At 38.9% G+C, this 21,355-nt stretch overlaps 1 protein-coding gene across 2 annotated transcripts in view; it reads right to left on the reverse strand.

The window, feature by feature from the left end:
* Positions 1–20,692, reverse strand: part of LOC133608843 (ras-specific guanine nucleotide-releasing factor 1-like) — a 75,487-nt gene extending 54,795 nt beyond the window's left edge. For both annotated transcript variants that reach the window (XM_061964425.2, XM_061964424.2), the window contains exons 1-2: positions 20,152–20,692; positions 4,997–5,103 (exon numbers count right to left, since the gene is read on the reverse strand). In XM_061964425.2, the coding sequence (XP_061820409.2) occupies positions 4,997–5,103; positions 20,152–20,427 (383 nt within the window). In that variant the 5' untranslated portion in view covers positions 20,428–20,692. The remainder of the gene's footprint in view (positions 1–4,996; positions 5,104–20,151) is intronic.
* Between the last annotated feature and the right edge of the window lie 663 nt (positions 20,693–21,355).

The raw sequence follows: 21,355 nt of genomic DNA on the forward strand, positions 1-21,355 counted from the left end.
GTTGTTTTGAATGTTTTTAATTCTTGTTTCAATGCTACTGTTGTATAAGAATAATGCTCTTGGAAGGAGCTGTTCCAACTTGACTTCCTGTTGCTGATGTCATACTGTTCTTCAGCCCACAAACTAGTTGAGACTGAATCAGCAGCACCTCTGCTGGTCGCAGCTAGGGTTGCGCAATATACATGATATATGAGATCCATCCATTTTCTACCGTTTGTCCCTTTCGGGGTTGCGGGGGGTGCTGGAGCCTATCTCAGCTGCATGCGGGCAGAAGGCGGTGTACACCATGGACAAGTCGCCACCTCATCGCAGTAATTTATATAAATTCAGCCGACGATAGAGCTTTTAATACTTTCGTAGGTTTGTCTCGCAAATTTGACAAGCGAACGCAATAAAGCTTCCCTGCTAGGTAGCTAGTGGCTAATGTCCCTCCACTGTGCAAAGCCACTTCTCAGTCAGCAATCCTCTCCTCATTGGCAGCAAATAAACTAAGTTTGATACAAGTACCATTATCACTTGAGGACTAGGAATAACTAAACATGCTACACTATACACCATCAAAGGGATATGTTAGCCGCTAACCACTAAGCTAGAGCTCTTGGTTGTAAACAGGTGGGTGGATCGATACACATATCAATAGTGATAATACAAAATTTAGTGTCAGTGTATGGTCAATACTACAGTGGTTACATCAATATTTTGTTATCGTTTGCAAACTCAGTAAATAACTCGACACGTGGGCTTTGGGGGGGAAAAAAAGTTATTAAATATTTAATTCATATTCTTACACCGCCTACCTGTGTTTTTGTCTGGTTATAATTGTGTTATGAAAAATTAATCATTCAATGGTTTTGAAAATTTTGAAGTATCAGTATCAGCATTTTTATGGCCAATACTGCCCATGGTATTGGATCGATACCAAAATTTATAGTATCGCCCAAAACTAATGTAAAGTATCCAAATAACAAAAGAATAAATGGTTTGTACACTTTAACAGAAGTGTAGACAGAACAATGTTACAACAGAAAGCAACCAGCTATTAAAGGGGAATTGCACTTATTTTAGAATTTTGCCTATAATTCACAATCCTTATGAGAGACAATAACACATACAGTATGTCTTTTTAAAAAAAAAAAAAGCATTCTAATTCATAAGTAAAAGTAAATAAAAGTCTGCATACAATGAAGCCAATGAAAGGCATGAAGTCATTGTGTCTAGTGCATTTATTCCGACCATAAAACCCAATAAATAACCATCCAAAAACCACCAACAATACTCCATTTACATGTTGTGATCTGAATCTTAAATCAGGTATTAGCGATACTGTTATTATAAGCACTAACGTTAAGGGACTACATTTAGCTACATTTGTCACAGAGGGAGACAACTTACACATGCTGCTGTATTGACATCCTCAGCTGGTAATAATAATAATAATAATAATAGATTTTATTTGTAAAAAGCACTTTACATTGAGTAAACAACCTCAAAGTGCTACAGTGTATTGAAAAAAAATAAATAAAAAGATAATAAAAAAATTAAATAAAAACTAGAACAGCCTAATAGCTAGAACTAGTATGCATATATCTATAAAAAGGCCTTTTTAAAAAGAAGGGTTTTTAAGCCTTTTTTAAAAGCATCCACAGTCTGTAGTTGCCCTCAGGTGGTCAGGGAGAGCATTCCACAGACTGGGAGCGGCAGAGCAGAAAGCCCGGTCTCCCATAGTTCGTAGCTTTGTCCTCGGAGGTTGGAGGAGGTTAGCCTGTCCGGAGCGTAGGTGTCGTGTGGAGGATTTGGGGTGAGTAGTTCTTTGAGGGGGCATTTCCATGGAGGCACTTGTGGGTTAATAGGGAGACTTTGTATTCAATCCTGAGTGGAACAGGAAGCCATTGAAGGGATTTGAGAATTGGTGTGATGTGGTCGTATTTCCGCACTCTCATCAGGATCCTAGCAGCACTATTTTGTATGTATTGCAGCTTCTGGATGTTCTTGCTTGGGATCCCGACAAGAAGTGCGTTGCAGTAGTCTAGCCTGGAGGAGACAAAGGCGTGGACGAGACTCTTGGCATCAGAGAGAGTGAGTGAGGGGCGGAGTTTAGCAATGTTCCTGAGGTGGTAGAAGGAGGTCTTGCACAGTTGTTTTATTTGAGCCTCAAAGGTCAGGTGAGGGTCCATTCTAACACCCAGATTAGTGACTGAGGATGAGAGGTGAATGTCGTGGCCAGAGAAGGTGATGCTGGTGATGGTGTATGACTGAGTCTGATGTGGGGTGCCGACTAGAATGGCTTCGGTTTTGGAGCTTTTCAGTTGAAGAAAATTGTGTTTCATCCACGCCTATATCTCCTCCAGGCAGTTTGGAAGTGTGGATGATGGCAGGGCTGCAGAGGGGGTTGGGTTTGTTTTCAGGTAGAGTTGAGTGTCATCGGCATAGCAGTGGAATGATATTCCGTGCTGGCTGATGACACGGCCAAGGGGGAGCATGTAGAGTGTGAAAAGGGTAGGGCCGAGGACTCATCCTTGAGGGACACCACAGGTGACAGAGAGTGTGTCCGACTTTGCCTCTCCCAGAGAGACGAACTCTGTTCTTTCGGTGAGGTAGGACGTGAACCAGTTTAGGGCAGTATCAGAGAGTCCGATGGTGGAGTGTAGGCGGTGTTGGAGGATGCGATGATCAACAGTGTCGAATGCTGCAGTGTGGTCAAGGAGGATGAGAAGAGATGGTGAGCCAGCATCAGCAGTCATCAGCAGGTCATTGGTGACCCTGACCAGAGCAGTCTCCGTGCTGTGGCCAGAGCGGAAACCAGACTGGTACTTTGCATAAATGTTGTTGGTTTTAAGATGGTCATGAAGTTGAACAGCAACCACCTTTTCCAGCACCTTAGAGAGGAATGGGAGGTTGGAGATCGGTCGGTAGTTGGCCAGCACTTCTGGTGAGCTGCTGCATCGCCTCGGAGCTCGTGAAACTTAATTCTAGATCATAAATAATGCCTCTCACCTTGATAGTAAAATTGTGTGGACATAAACTGAGAAGTTGGTAAACTTTGAGAGCCAATTTAGACCCGGAGATGGCAAGATGGCTGTTACAACATTACATATATAAAACAATAATGGAGATGTTTAGAGGTTTTTTAAGAGTTTTATAAGCAGAATAGAGCGACTCCCATAGGCTCCAATGTAAGCAACTTTTGCTCTCATTTATTTACAAGTTAGAATGCATTTAAAAAAAAAACATGCGTTCTTATTTTACATAGGGATTGTGAATGATAGGTAAAATTCCCCAAAAAGTGCAATTCCCCTTTAAAGGGGAACATTATCACCAGACCTATGTAAGCGTCAATATATACCTTGATGTTGCAGAAAAAAGACCATATATTTTTTTAACCGATTTCCGAACTCTAAATGGGTGAATTTTGGCGAATTAAACGCCTTTCTAATATTCGCTCTCGAAACGATGACGTCACAATGTGACGTCACATCAGGAAGCAATCCGCCATTTTCTCAAACACCGGGTCAAAACAGCTCTGTTATTTTCCGTTTTTTTTACCGTTTTCCGTACCTTGGAGACATCATGCCTCGTCGGTGTGTTTTCGGAGGGTGTAACAACACGAACAGGGACGGATTCAAGTTGCACCAGTGGCCCAAAGATGCGAAAGTGGCAAGAAATTGGACGTTTGCTACGACAGAGATGGCAAGAATGTGTGGATATCCTGCGACACTCAAAGCAGATGCATTTCCAACGATAAAGTCAAAGAAATCTGCCGCCAGATCCCCATTGAATCTGCCGGAGTGTGTGAGCAATTCAGGGACAAAGGACCTCGCTAGCACGGCAAGCAATGGCGGCAGTTTGTTCCTGCAGACGAGCGAGCTATCGATCCTAGCTTCCCTGGCCTGCTGACATCAACTCCAAAACTGGACAGATCAGCTTTCAGGAAAAGAACGCGGATGAGGGTATGTCTACAGAATATATTAATTGATGAAAATTGGGCTGTCTGCACTCTCAAAGTGCATGTTGTTGCCAAATGTATTTCATATGCTGTAAACCTAGTTCATAGTTGTTAGTTTCCTTTAATGCCAAACAAACACATACCAATCGTTGGTTAGAAGGCGATCGCCGAATTCGTCCCCGCTTTCTCCCGTGTCGCTGGCTGTCGTGTCGTTTTCGCTTGCATACGGTTCAAACCGATATGGCTCAATAGCTTCAGTTTCTTCTTCAATTTTGTTTTCGCTACCTGCCTCCACACTACAACCATCCGTTTCAATACATTCGTAATCTGTTGAATCGCTTAAGCCGCTGAAATCCGAGTCTGAATCCGAGTTAATGTCGCTATAGCTTGCTGTTCTTTCCGCCATGTTTGTTTGTGTTGGCTTCACTATGTGACGTCACAGGAAAATGGACGGGTGGTTAAAATCAGGCACTTTGAAGCTTTTTTTTAGGGATATTGCGTGATGGGTAAAATTTTGAAAAAAACTTCGAAAAATATAATAAGCCACTGGGAACTGATTTTTAATGGTTTTAACAATTCTGAAATTGTGATAATGTTCCCCTTTAACAGTAAATTAGCAAAAACCTTAATACTGTATTACAGTAAATTTAATAAAATAATACAACAGGAAGCACAATATGTTACCACATATGTCAACAGCCCAATTAGGAGCCCATGTAACCCATTTTGAGATGGTTCTATTATCATTTACAGGCCAAATAATATGTTGTGATATACAGTATATAATTATTGCAGGATGCCGCAGTATATTTCGCGATTTAAATTTTAGGCCATATTGCCCATCCTTAGTCGCAGCCAGCTAGTGCACCCCACTTGCCCCCATTGTTTCAAGATGCAATTCCTCAACATTCGTTCATAAAAATTCAACGTATGCTAATGCTTAATGAGCAGTAGTAACTCCTTTAAAAGTCACAGTGTGATAAGTTGACATAAACTACTACACATCTACATACACCTACATTTTGACAACATGAGGGTATATTGTACAAGTACCTGGCTTGTGTGATGGCGGCGACCCACTCGTCACAGTCCTTGACATCTTCTGTGCGCAGCTCTAAAGCTTTCTGGTTGTCGTGATTGAACGTGACAGTGAAGTAATACTGGAAAACAGAGTAAGAAAGAGATAATATTTCCTGTTGCATTAACAGCCATGTCGGAGAAACTGTCAGCAGTAGCTCTGCAGCGTGTTCTCACCAGAATTGTACAAAAGGTTAAGCAGTGTATTGCGCTCATAACTCTCCTATTTTCCCAGCTCTGAGCGATTATGTGCATCAGTGTCATCCACATTCTCTAATGAGTGAAATACTAGGATTTAAACATATGTAACCGTGCAAAAGATCAATAAGGGAATAGCTGCAATGAAGATTCTTGATAGCGATAGCAGATCCATGTGACATACTGTACATCAGGAAAGTCAATTACCACCAGATCTGATTACAGTCTAAATTAGCTGTTTAGCTTATTTTAGATCCTGCATACTGTACAAATAGATGTTTCTTTTTCAAGTTATGTGAGATGTATTATTTTTTTAAAGCCTTACACAGTATAAAATGTAAATACAATTTTAATTATGCCATAATAATGTGAATTTGCAAAAAATGTAATCGGAATTTAGGAATTTCTACACATTAAACAAATTACAAAAAAAAGGCAGACAAAATATAATATTACTGCACTGAAATTTTGCAATGAACTCGTCAGTTAGGGAGTTGCAATAGTTACAACAATAAGACAACATTCTTTTCACATAACAAATGTCATCTACTGCAGTGATTCTACGGGAACGCGGGCTCCATCTAGTGGTACGCCAAATAATCACTTAATTAAATATTCAAACACATTGTTACTGTTCAAACTGTGTATAATGTTACAGAGGCCAAACATATTCAATACAATTGTTAAATAAAACCTCTGTTTTGTTTTCAATAAATATTTAGGCCTACTACGCTACTGTATTTTAATGTTGGTCATTATAGTGGTACTCAGAGAGCCAAGTGTTTTCTGAGATGGTATTCGGTAAAAAAATGTTGTGAACCAATACTGTATTTGCTACTAATATTTTTTACACAAACACCTGCAAGATGTTACATTATCAAATTTATTTCTCAAAGATTTCTGAGCTCACAAACCCCCTCAATCAGTATGCAACAACAATAGACAGAGCCTCTATACGGTAAAGGCGCTGATGTAAATGAGCCCCTAAAAATCCACTATATTGGTTTTTCATCTACCCCAAATGCCAAGAGTGAATCATCCGTGTAGCCGAGCAACGTTTCATATTTCCTGATGAGGAGCAACGCAAGTATTTGTCAATAACACATTTTCTGTTTCCCATCTTAATGCGCCAATATTTCTATTGTGTACGGGGACGGCGTGGCTCGGTTGAGGGAGTGGCCGTGCCAGCAACCTGAGGGTTCCTGGTTCGATCCCCACCTTCTACCAACCTCGTCACATTCGTTGTGTCCTTGAGCAAGACACTTCACCCTTGCTCCTGATGGGTCGTGGTTAGGGCCTTGCATGGCAGCTCCCGCCATCAGTGTGTGAATGTGTGTGTGAATGGGTGAATGTGGAAATAGTGTCAAAGCGCTATGAGTACCTTGAAGGTAGAAAAACAAGTATACAAGTAAAACCCATTTACCATTTACGTTTTGAGATACGTTGTTATACAGTTTTAAATAATAATCAAGGGCAGATGCACACTAACAACAGTTAGCAGTAGTAATTTTTTGCAGCAACCGATCTATCAGTCTGACATCTAAAAACTATATGGCTATCACAGACAGTCATGATTCAAGATAAGATAGAATAGACTTTATTTATCCCATAATGGGGACATATGTGGTTGCAGTGCAGATCCAAAAAGTTAACATAAAATAAGGTATAAAAGACATGAAAAGAGCACACAGCTGATGCAACCAGCTGCCACTTCATTGATGCCATTTACACAAGTAAACACAACAAAAAAACCCTCAAAAAATTGCAATAAATAATACATATTGCTCACGTAATTACCAATTACTGATTTTACTGTGTGTTCTATGCGACATAGAAACTACCCCCAGTCTTAAAAGTTCATCACATCAAATATTTGTATATTTATTAACTTGTTTTATGCAATATCCTCTATATTTTGTGCGCTTTAAAGTTGTATTTAGGCCCATGTTATCACCTTTTCCTGTATATCTGATGCTTTTTAAGCTCTTCTGCATAAAATTTGAAATAATGTTTTCAAAGTTGTCTGCAAAAAACCAACAACTCTCAGTTAAAATATTAATTGTAAAACAATGTATTGAATTGATTTATTAATTAAACTGTGGAATATAATTCTGTATTAATTACTAATTATTTGTTTCAAGAATAATATATTTATTTTTATGACCGATTTAATTATGTAAATGATCAGTTCATATATTAATAAACTTAAAAAAATGTTCCATGATGTTTCTGTTTATTTAATCGATTTATAAAATTATCTAGTGGTATTTTTTGTTATTTCAAGGGCATTTATTTAATGTTAAAAGCGTAAAAATCTTATGGAATGTAACATTTAGAAAGTCATATCAGTTTTCTGATTGGCTAAAGAAAAGTAATTTAGTACAATATGGGGTAAATTTAAACAGTAAATATTGTAAATAATATAACAGTTAACATAATTCCCTGAGGTATTGTACAATTAATTAGCTTAATGTAAGATGATAGGGAATTTAAAAAATATGTTTGAATAAATAGTTTCTATCCAAAATGAAATTGTATAACATTACACAAACTTGGCTGTACAGAAAATGGTTTCTTTTTGTTTTATTGACCCACTTTTACTCCCATTTGTCTCTTCGGTAAGTGCACAATAACAACTCATATTCTCACATTTTGTTGGCCCCTTCAAATGCACTTTTTCAGATGCAATTAGGGGTTGCCATAGTAACAGTGGGTTTAAACATTGCTCGCCTTCTAAATGGAGAATAAGAAAGTGGAACACTACAAAGACTACAATGAGAAGGGAGCGATGGTTGAGGAGGGATGGATACTTTTTTTTTTTGTTTATTTTGTACGAGGAGTGAGGCTATAAAAAGCATGTGTATGCCTGCAAAGGTGGCAGTTGGCTTGGCATCGATTCACTGCATTGTCCCTTCCCCTGTCACACACTGATAAAGTCCACTCGCATGGCCCTTCCTCCTGTGGCTTTGACATACACAAACACACGCACAGACACAGCATCTGCATATGTAACTCGTTTAATGCTCGAGCTGCGGTGTAGTGTCGCCTCACAAGACCTCTGCAGCCTCGCTCATCGACTCGAGCGTCGTTCTTTTTAGAAATCTGCATGCCCTCAGACACCTGCAGCATTGATTCCACTCCCTGTCCTCATTTCACCTAATTACCCGCTCAGTTAAAGTTGCTTCAACATGGGCTTCTCATGGGTTAGACATACAGTGTATAGACTTAACTCATTGCATCACAGGCATAGGCACTGTTGACAGCTGCATGTGTGCTGCAAAGTGTGCAGGTATCACACATTTGAAAAATACATGGTGTGGTACACAGTGGCCACTCTGCACTGTTTTTCTTTCTTTATTAATTTATGGAATGCAGAATGGGGATTTGATTTTCAAATGTATTTAAATACCAGGGCTGTCAATATTAATGCATTGATGTGGATTAATCCATCATCGTTAATAATGTGATAACATTTTTTAATGCAATTAACCCATTTGCAGGGCAAAATTACTCAAAATCCCTGGAATTTATCTGGCATTTCAGGCAGTTTGTCCAAGTAAGGCAAGGCAAGGCACGTTTATTTATAGAGCACAATTCTTTCACAAGGTAATTTAAAGGGCTTTTCAGAAAAGAGCAAAAGAGGGCAACAATCTGAAAATAAAATCTTCATAAAAACAATCATAATTTAAAATTAAAATCAATCAAATAGTGTTTATAAAATACTTTCAGTTGTCATGTGCACAATTAAATAAAAGTGTTTGAACATTGCCAACATTGGGGTCTGTCATACATATTAGACTATGTCAGATTTTAGGAGCATAAACGTAATTTCGATTCCTTGTATGTCTAGTACATGTGAAGAATTGACAATAAAGCTGATTTTGACTTTGATAATACTGAAACACAGTCTCAGCATGTTTGTTACTGTCAGCCATGTGCAAATAGGCTGTTGATCTGATAGTAACAGACTAAACAGATGCTAAACACCACGTTTGCCCTCTAAATGGGAAATTTGAGTACAAAAAACCCATGCTGGAGCAGTCACAACAAAGTATAATGCAAACTCAGCAGAAAATGTGCGTTTCTATCATAAAATACCACAATAATATCATGAAAGGTCATAGTAGTAACAGGACCACATTAATGTGAATGAATGTTTATTAAGACAGTTTTTTGTTAACATGAACATGATGTTAAACGTTAATCATAAGATAATAATAGATACGTAAGTAAAAACATGTTCCCGTCCCTCACTTAATATGAAACATGGATTAATATGGATTAAAAATAAAATATTTTGAATAGTGATTAATTGAAATGAATCCAGAGCAACCCTGTGCTTAATCTGAAAAAAAAAATGAAATTTTTTGACGACACTAAAATAAATGCAAATATACAAAAATACTAATAATCAGTAATTCAAACAGCCTACTGGACGTGACTTGTGTATTGTCGCTGTCCAATCAAAATCCTGTACAGTAGTACCTCAATTTAAGAGCTTATTTGGTTCTGTGATGGAGCTCTTAACTCGAAACACTTGTATGTCAAATCAATGTCTCCCATTGAATTGAATTAAACATACATTTTAATGGTGCCTAAAACAACAATGTCTTAACAAGTAACATGCCTTTTAAAAGGGAAAACAAACTTTTGGATAAGAAATATTGTACAAAAACAGTACAGTAAAATGTACCGCTAACAACTATAGTACCGGTAGTTTTTTGAAGTAATATAATAATGGTGTACAGCATTTACTTTGGAGAGTGGACTTCTACGGTATCTCCTTCCGGCTGCTACTCTGTCAAACACACCATCAGCAACTTTTCCACATTTTCATGGATAAATGTCCGCCGTTTAGATATTTATTTGAACATTCTGGCTTTAGACTCATTCTACAAACACCGTTTCCATATGAGTTGGGAAATTGTGTTAGATGTAAATATAAACGGAATACAATGATTTGCAAATCATTTTCAACCCATATTCAGTTGAATATGCTACAAAGACAACATATTTGATGTTCAAACTGATAAACATTTTTTTTTGTTGCAAATAATCATTAACTTTAGAATTTGATGCCAGCAACACGTGACAAAGAAGTTGGGAAAGGTGGCAATAAATACTGATAAAGTTGAGGAATGCTCATCAAACACTTATTTGGAACATCCCACAGGTGTGCAGGCTAATTGAATTGAATTGAAGTATTTATTTCAAACCTGCACAGTACAACAACACACTTTTTTTTTTTTTTTTTTTTCACATTTTGGCAGGCTTGAAAAGGGGTTGGATGAAGCAGATGCTTATCATATCCCAACCCCTAATTGGGAACAGGTGGGTGCCATGATTGGGTATAAAAACAGCTTCCCAAAAAATGCTCAGTCTTTCACAAGAAAGGATGGGGCGAGGTACACCCCTTTGTCCACAACTGCGTGAGCAAATAGTCAAACAGTTTAAGAACAACGTTTCTCAAAGTGCAATTGCAAGAAATTTAGGGATTTCAACATCTACGGTCCATAATATCATCAAAAGGTTCAGAGAATCTGGAGAAATCACTCCACGTAAGCGGCATGGCCGGAAACCAACATTGAATGACCGTGACCTTCGATCCCTCAAACGGCACTGTATCAAAAACCGACATCAATCTCTAAAGGATATCACCACATGGGCTCAGGAACACTTCAGAAAACCACTGTCACTAAATACAGTTTGTCGCTACATCTGTAAGTGCAAGTTAAAGCTCTACTATGCAAAGCGAAAGCCATTTATCAACAACATCCAGAAAAACCGCCGGCTTCTCTGGGCCCGAGATCATCTAAGATGGACTCATGCAAAGTGGAAAAGTGTTCTGTGGTCTGACGAGTCCACATTTCAAATAGTTTTTGGAAATATTCGACATCATGTCATCCGGACCAAAGGGGAAACGAACCATCCAGACTGTTATCGACGCAAAGTTCAAAAGGCAGCATCTGTGATGGTATGGGGGTGCATTAGTGCCCAAGGCATGGGTAACTTTCACATCTGTGAAGGTACCATTAATGCTGAAAGGTACATACAGGTTTTGGAACAACATATGCTGCCATCTAAGCGCCGTCTTTTTCATGGACGCCCTTGCTTATTTCAGTAAGACAATGCCAAGCCACATTCAGCACGTGTTACAACAGCGTGGCTTCGTAAAAAAAGAGTGCGGGTACTTTCCTGGCCCGCCTGCAGTCCAGACCTGTCTCCCATCGAAAATGTGTGGCGCATTATGAAGCGTAAAATACGACAGAGGAGACCCTGGACTGTTGAACGACCGAAGCTCTACATAAAACAAGAATGGGAAAGAATTCCACTTTCAAAGCTTCAACAATTAGTTTCCTCAGTTCCCAATCGTTTAATGAGTGTTGTTAAAAGAAAAGGTGATGTAAAACAGTGGTGAACATGCCCTTTCCCAACTACTTTGGCACATGTTGCAGCCATGAAATTCTAAGTTAATTATTATTTGCAAAAAAAAAATAAAGTTTATGAGTTTAAACATCAAATATCTTGTCTTTGTAGTGCATTCAATTGAATATGGGTTGGAAAGGATTTGCAAATCATTGTATTCCGTTTATATTTACATCTAACACAATTTCCCAACTCATATGGAAACAGGGTTTGTACTTCAGACTATTAGTGATACGCTCAAGTCGGCGAAACGCTCGGATCATGTTTTTGAGGATTTCTTTTTTTCATTTAATGAATATCATCCACTTCTTCTTCTCAACACTGTTCTTTTCACTTTCTTTCTTCCCATGGTTGGGAAACAAAGTTATGTTGATCCCTAGAGAGTAAGACCAAATGTTTAGAGAGGGTCTTACGGGGTTCACTGTGGCATTTGCTACACCAACTAATGGCAGGGATGCGTATAACTCAAAATTTTGCTTGCAACTTTAAGCATAAAATTAGCTCAGAGACTCCTCTTATCTCAAAACACTGTTAAATTGAGGCACTCTTAAGTGGAGATACCACTGCATCTGCACTTTGTGATGATGCTGAAGTTTTAACATGGACACAGTACCGTATGGTGGATTCATTTGAAATGACATTTGTAGATGCGGTAAAACACTTTGAAAGACATGCGAGTATACATATATTACAGATATCCTCAAAGTTGTATAATAATTGAACAAATGGTCAATGACTTATTGGCAATTAATTGCTTAATCCTGCTTGTGCCCCTGTAAAGGCGTTTTGGCTTATGGTGGCCATGTTTTATATCTAATCATGATCAAATTTTACACACGTGCTTGTCAGTCTCCTAATAGGTTTTACCAAATTTGGTGGTGATTGGGCTACAACACTATTAAGTCACAGTTGGTGTTTTGTAGAACTTAAGTTGTTTGACAAGTCAATTCGATTTATTGGGTCAAACCACTATGTGGTGTATTTGTTAGGAAATTAATTATTTATAAGTAGCGGTTCTGGTGTAGAAGTTGCAAAATCTTTCTAACAACAGCTGTTTTTGTGTGTTCATTCATACCTGACTGACAAGCTAAACTGCGAGTGTAAAAGCACCGCAGTGAGAATACAGTACTTTTCCTAGTACATTACATTGACTGTAGCCACCTACTGTATGTATCACATAAAACACACACACACATTAACAAAAACAGTCATTGTCACACCAATAATGCAAAACAGAGCAAATTTATTCCTGTTGCAAGAAACACATGGGGAAACAGAAGACAGTGTGATGCTAATTGAAGCCTTTCAAATGCATTTAATCACTGCTAAAATAAATGGAGTGGAGCAGCCTGCATGAGCAGCTGTCACCTTACATGTCATCAGCTCATACCTCCTCCCCAAGACAAAGGTCTTGTCCTGACACGCTTTGCATGACAAAGTTTTGAAGAAGAGTTGTCAACAACATCAAGTGGTGATGCTTTTTATTCAAATCATATTTAAACTTTCTTGTTATGGGTTGAAATCTATTCTTTTTGCGTGCAGATACAATGCAATCAATGACCTCAACATTAGGAACACCTGCACAAACTCATGACATCTACTGAGATGTATTAAACATGATGTCATAAAGACTGCAGCTCAAATAGGAAACATGTTTTTTTACCTTGCCAAAAAGTATATACAGTGCCACTGTCTAATTACTTACATGTGTCGCCGTAGACATCATTATCACAACACAGACACACAGACACACAGACGTGGAATCTGTAAAATTCCAAAAGCTACAAAACACTGACTCAAAAATAGTTACTCATTGGGAAATCTAAAGCAATATCTTATATTTTAATCCAGACAATTGCTAATACAAATATTAGGGCTGTAATTCTTTGGGAACCACATGATTCGATTCGATTTAATTCTTGGGGATAACAGTTTGATTCAGAATGAATTCTCGATTCAAAACTTCTTTTTTTTTTAATCGATTTTTGATTTTTTTTTAACTGATTAAGAAATGTTACAAGTAAGAATCGAGATACATTTGAAAATCGACACCTCTTAAAAGTATACATTATATTTATCTCACATGTATTAAATTGTAATATATTATTTTGAATGTAGTTATTTAATAATCATAATCAGCACCTCCAAGTCCGTGTCCATGGTTCTCGCCTGGAAAAGGGTGGAGTGCCATCTCCGGCTTGGGGAAGAGATCTTGCCCCAAGTGGAGGAGTTCAAGTACTTTGGAGTCTTGTTCACGAGTGAGGGAAGAGTGTATCGTGAGATCGGCAGGCGGATCGGTGCAGCGTCTTCAATAATGTGGACGCTGTATTGATCTGTTGTCGTGAAGAAGGAGCTGAGCCGGAGGGTAAAGCTCTCAATTTACCGCTCGATCTACGTCCCTATCCTCACCTATGGTCATGAGCTTTGGGTTATGACCGAAAGGACAAGATCACGGGTACCAGCGGCTGCAATGAGTTTCCTCCGCTGGGTGGCGGGGCTCTCCCTTAGAGATAGGGTGAGAACCTCTGTCATCCAGGAGGAGCTCAAAATAAAGTAAAGGAGGTTCGGGCATCTGGTCAGGATGCCACCCGAACGCCTCCCTAGGAAGGTGTTTAGGGCACGTCCGACCGGTAGGAGGCAACGGGGAAGACCCAGGACACGTTGGGAAGACTATGTCTCCCAGCTGGCCTGGGAACGCTTCGGGATCCCCCGGGAGGAGCTGGACAAAGTGACTGGGGAGAGGGAAGTCTGGGCTTCCCTGCTTAGGCTGCTGCCCCTGCGACCCGACCTCGGATAAGCGGAAGAAGATGGATAGAATTACTTAATATAAAACCACATGACAAATATGTAATATTGTAAAAACGCTTCTCCCTAATAAACACCTTTTTCTGTGCCCAAATTGCATCCTGGTAGCTTGATATTTTTTGCCCTTTGGATAATATTCTTTAGATAAATTTAAAGATGATACTTTATGAAAGGAAATAAGGGCAACATTAGAAAGAAAAAGTTTAAATATTGAATGTTTATTTTCTAAATATGCTATACCGCTTGGCAAAACTAGACCTACTGTATATACTTAAGTAGTTTTACTCTAATTAAAAATAAAAAGTAAGCAATACCAAAATGGCACTGCATCCTTTAGTTTTTGTGTATGTAGCTCTCAGTGGAAAAAGTGCCCTAATAGATACCTTGTAGTTTTAGTTGAGTAATTAAACACCCTGACCATATAGTGTACAGAATTGTTCTTCCCCTCAATGCAGCTTTCTTTTGTAGTGTTCAGTAGGCCTACTTATATAAATTGCATCAGCTTTCCTATTTATTTTACTACTCTAATGAGGACACGAATGATTCTGTTTAGTGTCTAAATTGAAATGAGCCATATGACTTTTTGTCTTTATTTCTTTATACATACCCTGGAAAAAAATATGGAATCACCAGTTTTGGAGGTTGTTCATTCAGTTTTGTATATTTGTAAAAAAAAACAAAAAAAACACAGATAATAAAAACACTAAACTGTAGTAATTTCAAATGGCAACTTTCTGGTTTTAAGAAATACTAAAATAAATCATAAATATATTTTTTGATCAAGCAGAGTGAAATAAAATAAGGACTCATTCAATTCTGAGAGAAAATATGGAGTCAAAAAAACAAGATACCACACCACTAGTACTTTGTTGCACCACCTCAGGCTTTTATAACAGTTTGCAGTCTGTGAGGCATGGACTTAATGAATGACAAACAATACACTCCATCAATCTTGCTCCAACTTTCTCTGATTGATGTTGTCAGATCAGCTTTGTAGGTAGGAATCTTGTCATGGACCATTTTATTTAATTTCCACCACAGATTTTCAATTGGATTGCGAGCCAGACTATTTATGACATTGACCTTATGTATCTTTCTTCAATGAAAGTTTTTACAGTTTTTGCTCTACAGCAAGATGCAATATCATCTTGAAAAATTATGTCCATCCATTCATCCATCGTCATCATCCTCAAACATCGTATTGATTAATGGAATAAGAAAAGTGACCAAAATGCCTATGTAAACTTGTGCATTTACTGAAGACGTGAGGACAACCATCTTCCCAGTGCCATTACCTGACATTCAGCCCCTTACCACCAATGACTGTGGAAATTAGCATCTTTTCTTCAGGCAGTCGTCTTCAAAAATGTCATTGGAACAGCACCATAAGTTCCAGCATCTTCACCTTGCCTAAAGCAGATTTGTGATTCATTACTGAATATACAGTAACTTTCATCCAGTCATCCATAGTCAGCAATTGCTTTGCCTTAGACCAGGGGTAGGGAACCTATGGCTCTAGAGCCAGATGTGGCTCTTTTGATGACTGCATCTGGCTCACAGATAAATCTTAGCTGACATTGCTTAACACTATAAGTAATTAATCATTCCGCTGGTAATCACAGTGTTGAAAATAACGTTCAAATTATAATACATTCTCATGCATTTTAATCCATCCATCCGTTTTCTATCGCACCTGTTCAGGAAGTCGCATTAATGGTAAGAAGTATTATATTTATTATTGGTTAGCTTTAGAATAACAATGTTATTAAAAAGAATAAGAGACTTATTATACTCTAAAAATGTTGGTCTTACTTAAAAATGTTTAATTGTTTAGTGTAAGGCTGAAACGACGCGTCGTCGGTTACGTAAATACGTCGACGCCGTTTTTGCGCGTCGATGCATCGCATATTTACGTCACACTACCGTCATGGCGGAGCGCAAAGCAGACGATGCGAGCGGTGCGAGCGAGGGAAAAAAAGCACGCCAAAAGTCGTCAAAAGTGTGGTAGTATTTCAATAAACGGCCTAATAATGTTGTAGCGGCGAACAGCTGTCTCGTCAGCTGACGCGCGAGCTCGCAACCGTGGCTGTTTAGCAACCAGCCAAACTCAACTTAATAAAATTATATTTTATCTTAGAGCACATCCGCATCCCTATTCACCTAGGCAACCCCAGGAAATGTATATAATTCGGCATTATTTCGGCCAGTCGGCTTATATGATCAGAACCGATCAGTTTACGTTCACGCGCAGGTATACCGCGGCGCGCTCCCGTCTCATCTGCTGGTGCGCGAGCCCAGTAATTAGACCGCTGTGTCAAATCAAGGAGTACAAAAGACGCCAGCGCAGAGTGGAAAAAGGTTTAGTTCGTTACAGAATACCCAGAGTTGTGCCAAAAGTGTACCAAAACCAATAGCTGAACGGACAGCCGGTAAGATTGCACTTTAGTTCTCTTTGTGGGTGTGGCGCACCTGTTGCGCTGGTGAGATGGGGGGGGGGGGGGGGGGGGTGCATGTAGCGTGCTTAGTCTGGAGGCTAAATACACACGGTGTTTTGTGTAACTGTTGTTTAGTAAGGAAGTGTTGATATTCTTTTCTTAGTTTGATAAATGTTGGAGCAGTTTGCTTCATCAGGAGGGTTAAGTCGCTCAACTTAAAGTGTTGGATTTAACTGTGTTGGAGGGCATAGAAAAAGGGGCATTTTTCTACCAGTAGACAGCGTTTAAGATTGAGTGTTTCACTGCTAATTTAATAATATATTTATATTGAATATGGATTTTAAATATGTATCTAAATAGGTGGTTAATTGGTTAGGTATTTATGTATTTGCATATTGGGTTTTCTGCTGCATTTATCTATTGTGTTTCTGGGTTTAAATGTATTTTATATGTATCTTGGTGCATTTATGTTGAGACAATTTATTTAAAATCTGTTTTAACTTAAAGGGAAAAGATGTGTCCATTTTCTTGCACTTGTTTAATGGTTAAGAGTTTGATTGCCTAATTAATAATTGTAAATTATGGGATTGATAATTGATTGATTTTTTACAGCATGTTAATCTTGTGGTGTTTTGTCCTTAAAGGTTTTTCACCTACTAAAGAAGCTAAAGGCTACTAAAGAAGCTAAAGGCTACTAAAGGCTACTAAAGACAGCTAATGACAGCTAAAGAAACTAAAGTCTACTCAAATCTACTAACACTGCTAAAGACTGCTAAAAAGACTAAAGAAGAAAAAATAAGCTGTTTCTTCGTTGGAAAAACTGTTGCAAACTAAAGGAAAATAAAAGGAAAAAGTAACTACGGTCTGGTCTTTCGAGTGAAATCCAGAAGCCACATTCAGCATTGGTACATCCCTTCAAGTGTGGGATAAGCACAGCAAAAAAAGCAAAACTCTTGACAGTTGTTGTATGCACACTGTGTCAAGTGGAAATGGCCTATCATAGCAGCACAACGGCTATGAACGAACATTTGAAAAGAAAACACCCGACAGCGTTCTTGCCATCACCATCAACTAGTCAATCGTCCGCGTGAGTATACGTTGTCATCATTACACAAAAACATGAATGTGTCATTTGTATCTGCGTTGTAAATTCATAAACTAAAACACCGTTTCGCTCTGAGAGGCGCGTACAACATTAACAGTTACATATACTATGTACAAACGAACAATTAACTTTCACTTTAATCATACTATGTACAAACGAACAATTAACTTTCACTTTAATCATACTATCACTGTTGTGTTATTAAGCAAAATAAGCAATAATTTTACTTTTGTTGAAATGTTTACACTGTTACAGAATATTTCGTTTTGCACTTTTTTGTATTGGATGTTTATCTTTATTTTTGTACATTTTAAAGCAAAATAAGCAATACTTTTACTTTTGAAATGCTTATACTATTGCAGAATATTAAGATTTGCACTGGATGTTTTACTTTTATGTTTCCACATTAAAAAGCAAATAAGCTACTTTTAATTTTGTTAAATGTTAAAAGTTTTAAATGTTTACATTGTTACAGAATATTTTGTCATGTTGTTGTCAATGTTGACTGAGTGGCCATACTTTTTTTTTTTTTTTAAATAAGTCATGCCTTTTGAAAAAACTGGCCTAAATTTATTTTTTCATCTTCATTTTAAATAAAAAAAAATAATCGGTTAAAGGAAAAATAATCTATAGATTAATCGAAAAAATAATCTATAGATTAACCGATTAATCGAAAAAAAATAATCTATAGATTAATCGATAGAAAAATAATCGTTAGCTGCAGCCTTAGTTTAGTGGTATTCAGTGTTAAAAAATATTATATGGCTCTCACGGAAATACATTTTGAAATATTTGGCTTTCATGGCTCTCTCAGCCAAAAAGGTTCCCGACCCCTGCCTTAGACCATTGGAACCTTGTTTTTTTCAGTTTACCGGTAGATGTTCATGGTGGCTTTCGTTTGGCTTTTCTGTATTTAAACCTTTGAGGCGGTTTCTTACAGTTCAGTCACATTTCTGCACATTTGTTCTTCATTTGTTGCATTGTCTGTTTTCAAGACATATTGCTCTGTTTTCTGTCTTGATGTGTTGATGTTTTCCTTGGTCTACCAGGTTTCTTCCATTTTACAACCTTCCCATGTTGTTTGTACTTGGTTCAGATTTTAGACACAGCTGACTGTGAACAATCAGCATCATTTGCAACATTGCGTGATGAGTTACCTCCTTGAAGAAGTTTGATAATCATCTCCTTTGTTAAATGTATTTGACATCTCTTGTGTTGGAGACATGATTCATGTCAATCCACCTGGTGCAACAGCTCTCCCAGGTGTGAAAACTCCTTTCTAACTGCAGACTAATGAACAGATGTATTCTGATGCATGTGTTCACTTTGGAAATTAAGTACCTATAAGGTGATTATTTTTTCCCTCAGAATTAAGTGATTCCATATTGTTTTACTCTGCTTGTTCTAAATAAAACTGTTGTTGACTACCACAGTTTATTTTCTTGATTTCTTGTAGTGTTTTGATAGCCAGAATATTGCCATTTGAAGTGACTATAGTTTGTTTCATGTCTGTTATCTAAACATTGAACAAATGACTAAACATCCTCTAAGTCTTCTGACTCTATAATTCTTTTCCAGGGGTTATAGCTGCAGAAGACTGCAACTGGCAGGGCACATTTTACTTAGGCCGACTGCATCATCAGCTTGTTTTAAGATCCTCCTCATCATCAACAGCAGCAGCAGCCTTCTTGACTCCTCCAACCTCCCAAATGTTTCACTTTGCTTGCAACCAAGCATTGCATCAAACTAGTACTTTCCATTCCTTTAGGAATGAAGAAACACATTTGAAACGAGTAGGAGTATCTTATTGTGTGTGGTACTAATGTAAGAGCTATATCAGTTAAATCATGTCGCCACAAAGCGAGCAGACGCAGTTGCCAAGGTAGGATGCTATTAATATCAAGACATGGAGTTAAAATCAATACGTCAAAACTGCAGGGCAGGGGCAGCCAGTCTCCACCAGGTGGCAGTCCAAACTAAAAGTTTTGTATCCAGTTTCAAGTGAGCCTCAAAAGCAATGCCTCAGCAATCAGGATTAGATGCAGAAAAAAGTACATGACAGCAAGTTTAAGTGTTCTCCCAGTTAAGCTTGGTGGTTATTCTTGAAAGCATGGAAATTGTTTACATGCACATACAACCCCATCCCAAAAATATATTCCTACCTGCTTCTCCAGGCATTCCTTGGCAGAGACAGGGGGTTTAGGCGAAGGTGCTCTGTCGCAAACGCAGCCCTCCAGCAAGTAGAGTCCAGAGGGGCGCGAGCTGGAGTCGTTTTCAAAATAGAAGAGCATGTTCTGCAGCAAGCAGAACCACTTGGAGTGCCATTTGGTGTTGTCTGAGCTCTTCTTGCTCAGGCATCCCCTCCTGGTTCCGTCCTTCTTGGCCAGCAGTGCCAGATAGGTGACATGGCCATCATTGAGCCGCATGCCCTTCTGCATGTTGCAGCCCCGGCAAGACGCGCACTGCCGCTGCTTACATTTTCTCCCTCCCCGCTCTTCCACCGAGATGCAGTCACACTTGATGATGGGGAACAATCCTCTGCTCCCTTCACTAATAAAATCTTTGAGAGAGGACCCCCCCTCCTCCTCTTTCCCGTTTCCCAATCCCAACAAAAGACAGGCTCCTAAAAAGAAACCGCACGCACGTTGAAGGCTGGAATGCAACCAAGAGTGTCCACGCCAGGAGAGAGCCCCAAACGCTCTATGCTAGGGTGGAAGTGTGCGCGTGCACAAGAGAAGGCGCGTACTTGCTTGGATAGACACACTGCTCGCGCAAAGAAGCGCAGTCATGTGACCCCCCGCCCCCCACGCACACACACACACGTCCCCGCTTTATCCCCCTGAGTGGTAGGTTTTAGCATGTTGGACAGTTCTAGTTCAGAGCATCAACCCACACACATTTTGCATTGAAATGTAGATGGCTAATTTTAAGACCACTTCATTAGCTATCTAATGACATCTGCCTCCTCAAAGATATTAATGCTGCCTAATTTAGTGTTATTCATTAAACTGCAATGGGTCTAATTGAGAGCCGTTTTGGACTCTTAAGAAGCTAAAATAGATAACACAAAGTCCTGGTAACATGTACATCCATCCATCAATCTTCTTCCGCTTATCCGAGGTGGGGTCGGGAGCGGCAGCCTAAGCAGAGAAGCCCAGACTTCTCTCTCCCTAGCCACTTCGTCTAGTTCCTCCCAGGGGATCCCGAGGTCTTCCCAGGCCAGCCGGGAGACATATTCCCCCCAACATGTCCTGGGTCTTCCCCGTGGCCTCTACCGGTCGGACGTGCCCTAAACACCTCCCTTGGGAGGCGTCCGGGAGGCATCCTGACTAGATGCCCAAACCACCTCATCTGACTCCTCTCGAT

This window comes from Nerophis lumbriciformis, linkage group LG06 (assembly GCF_033978685.3).
Source record: "Nerophis lumbriciformis linkage group LG06, RoL_Nlum_v2.1, whole genome shotgun sequence".
Lineage (NCBI taxonomy): Eukaryota > Metazoa > Chordata > Actinopteri > Syngnathiformes > Syngnathidae > Nerophis > Nerophis lumbriciformis.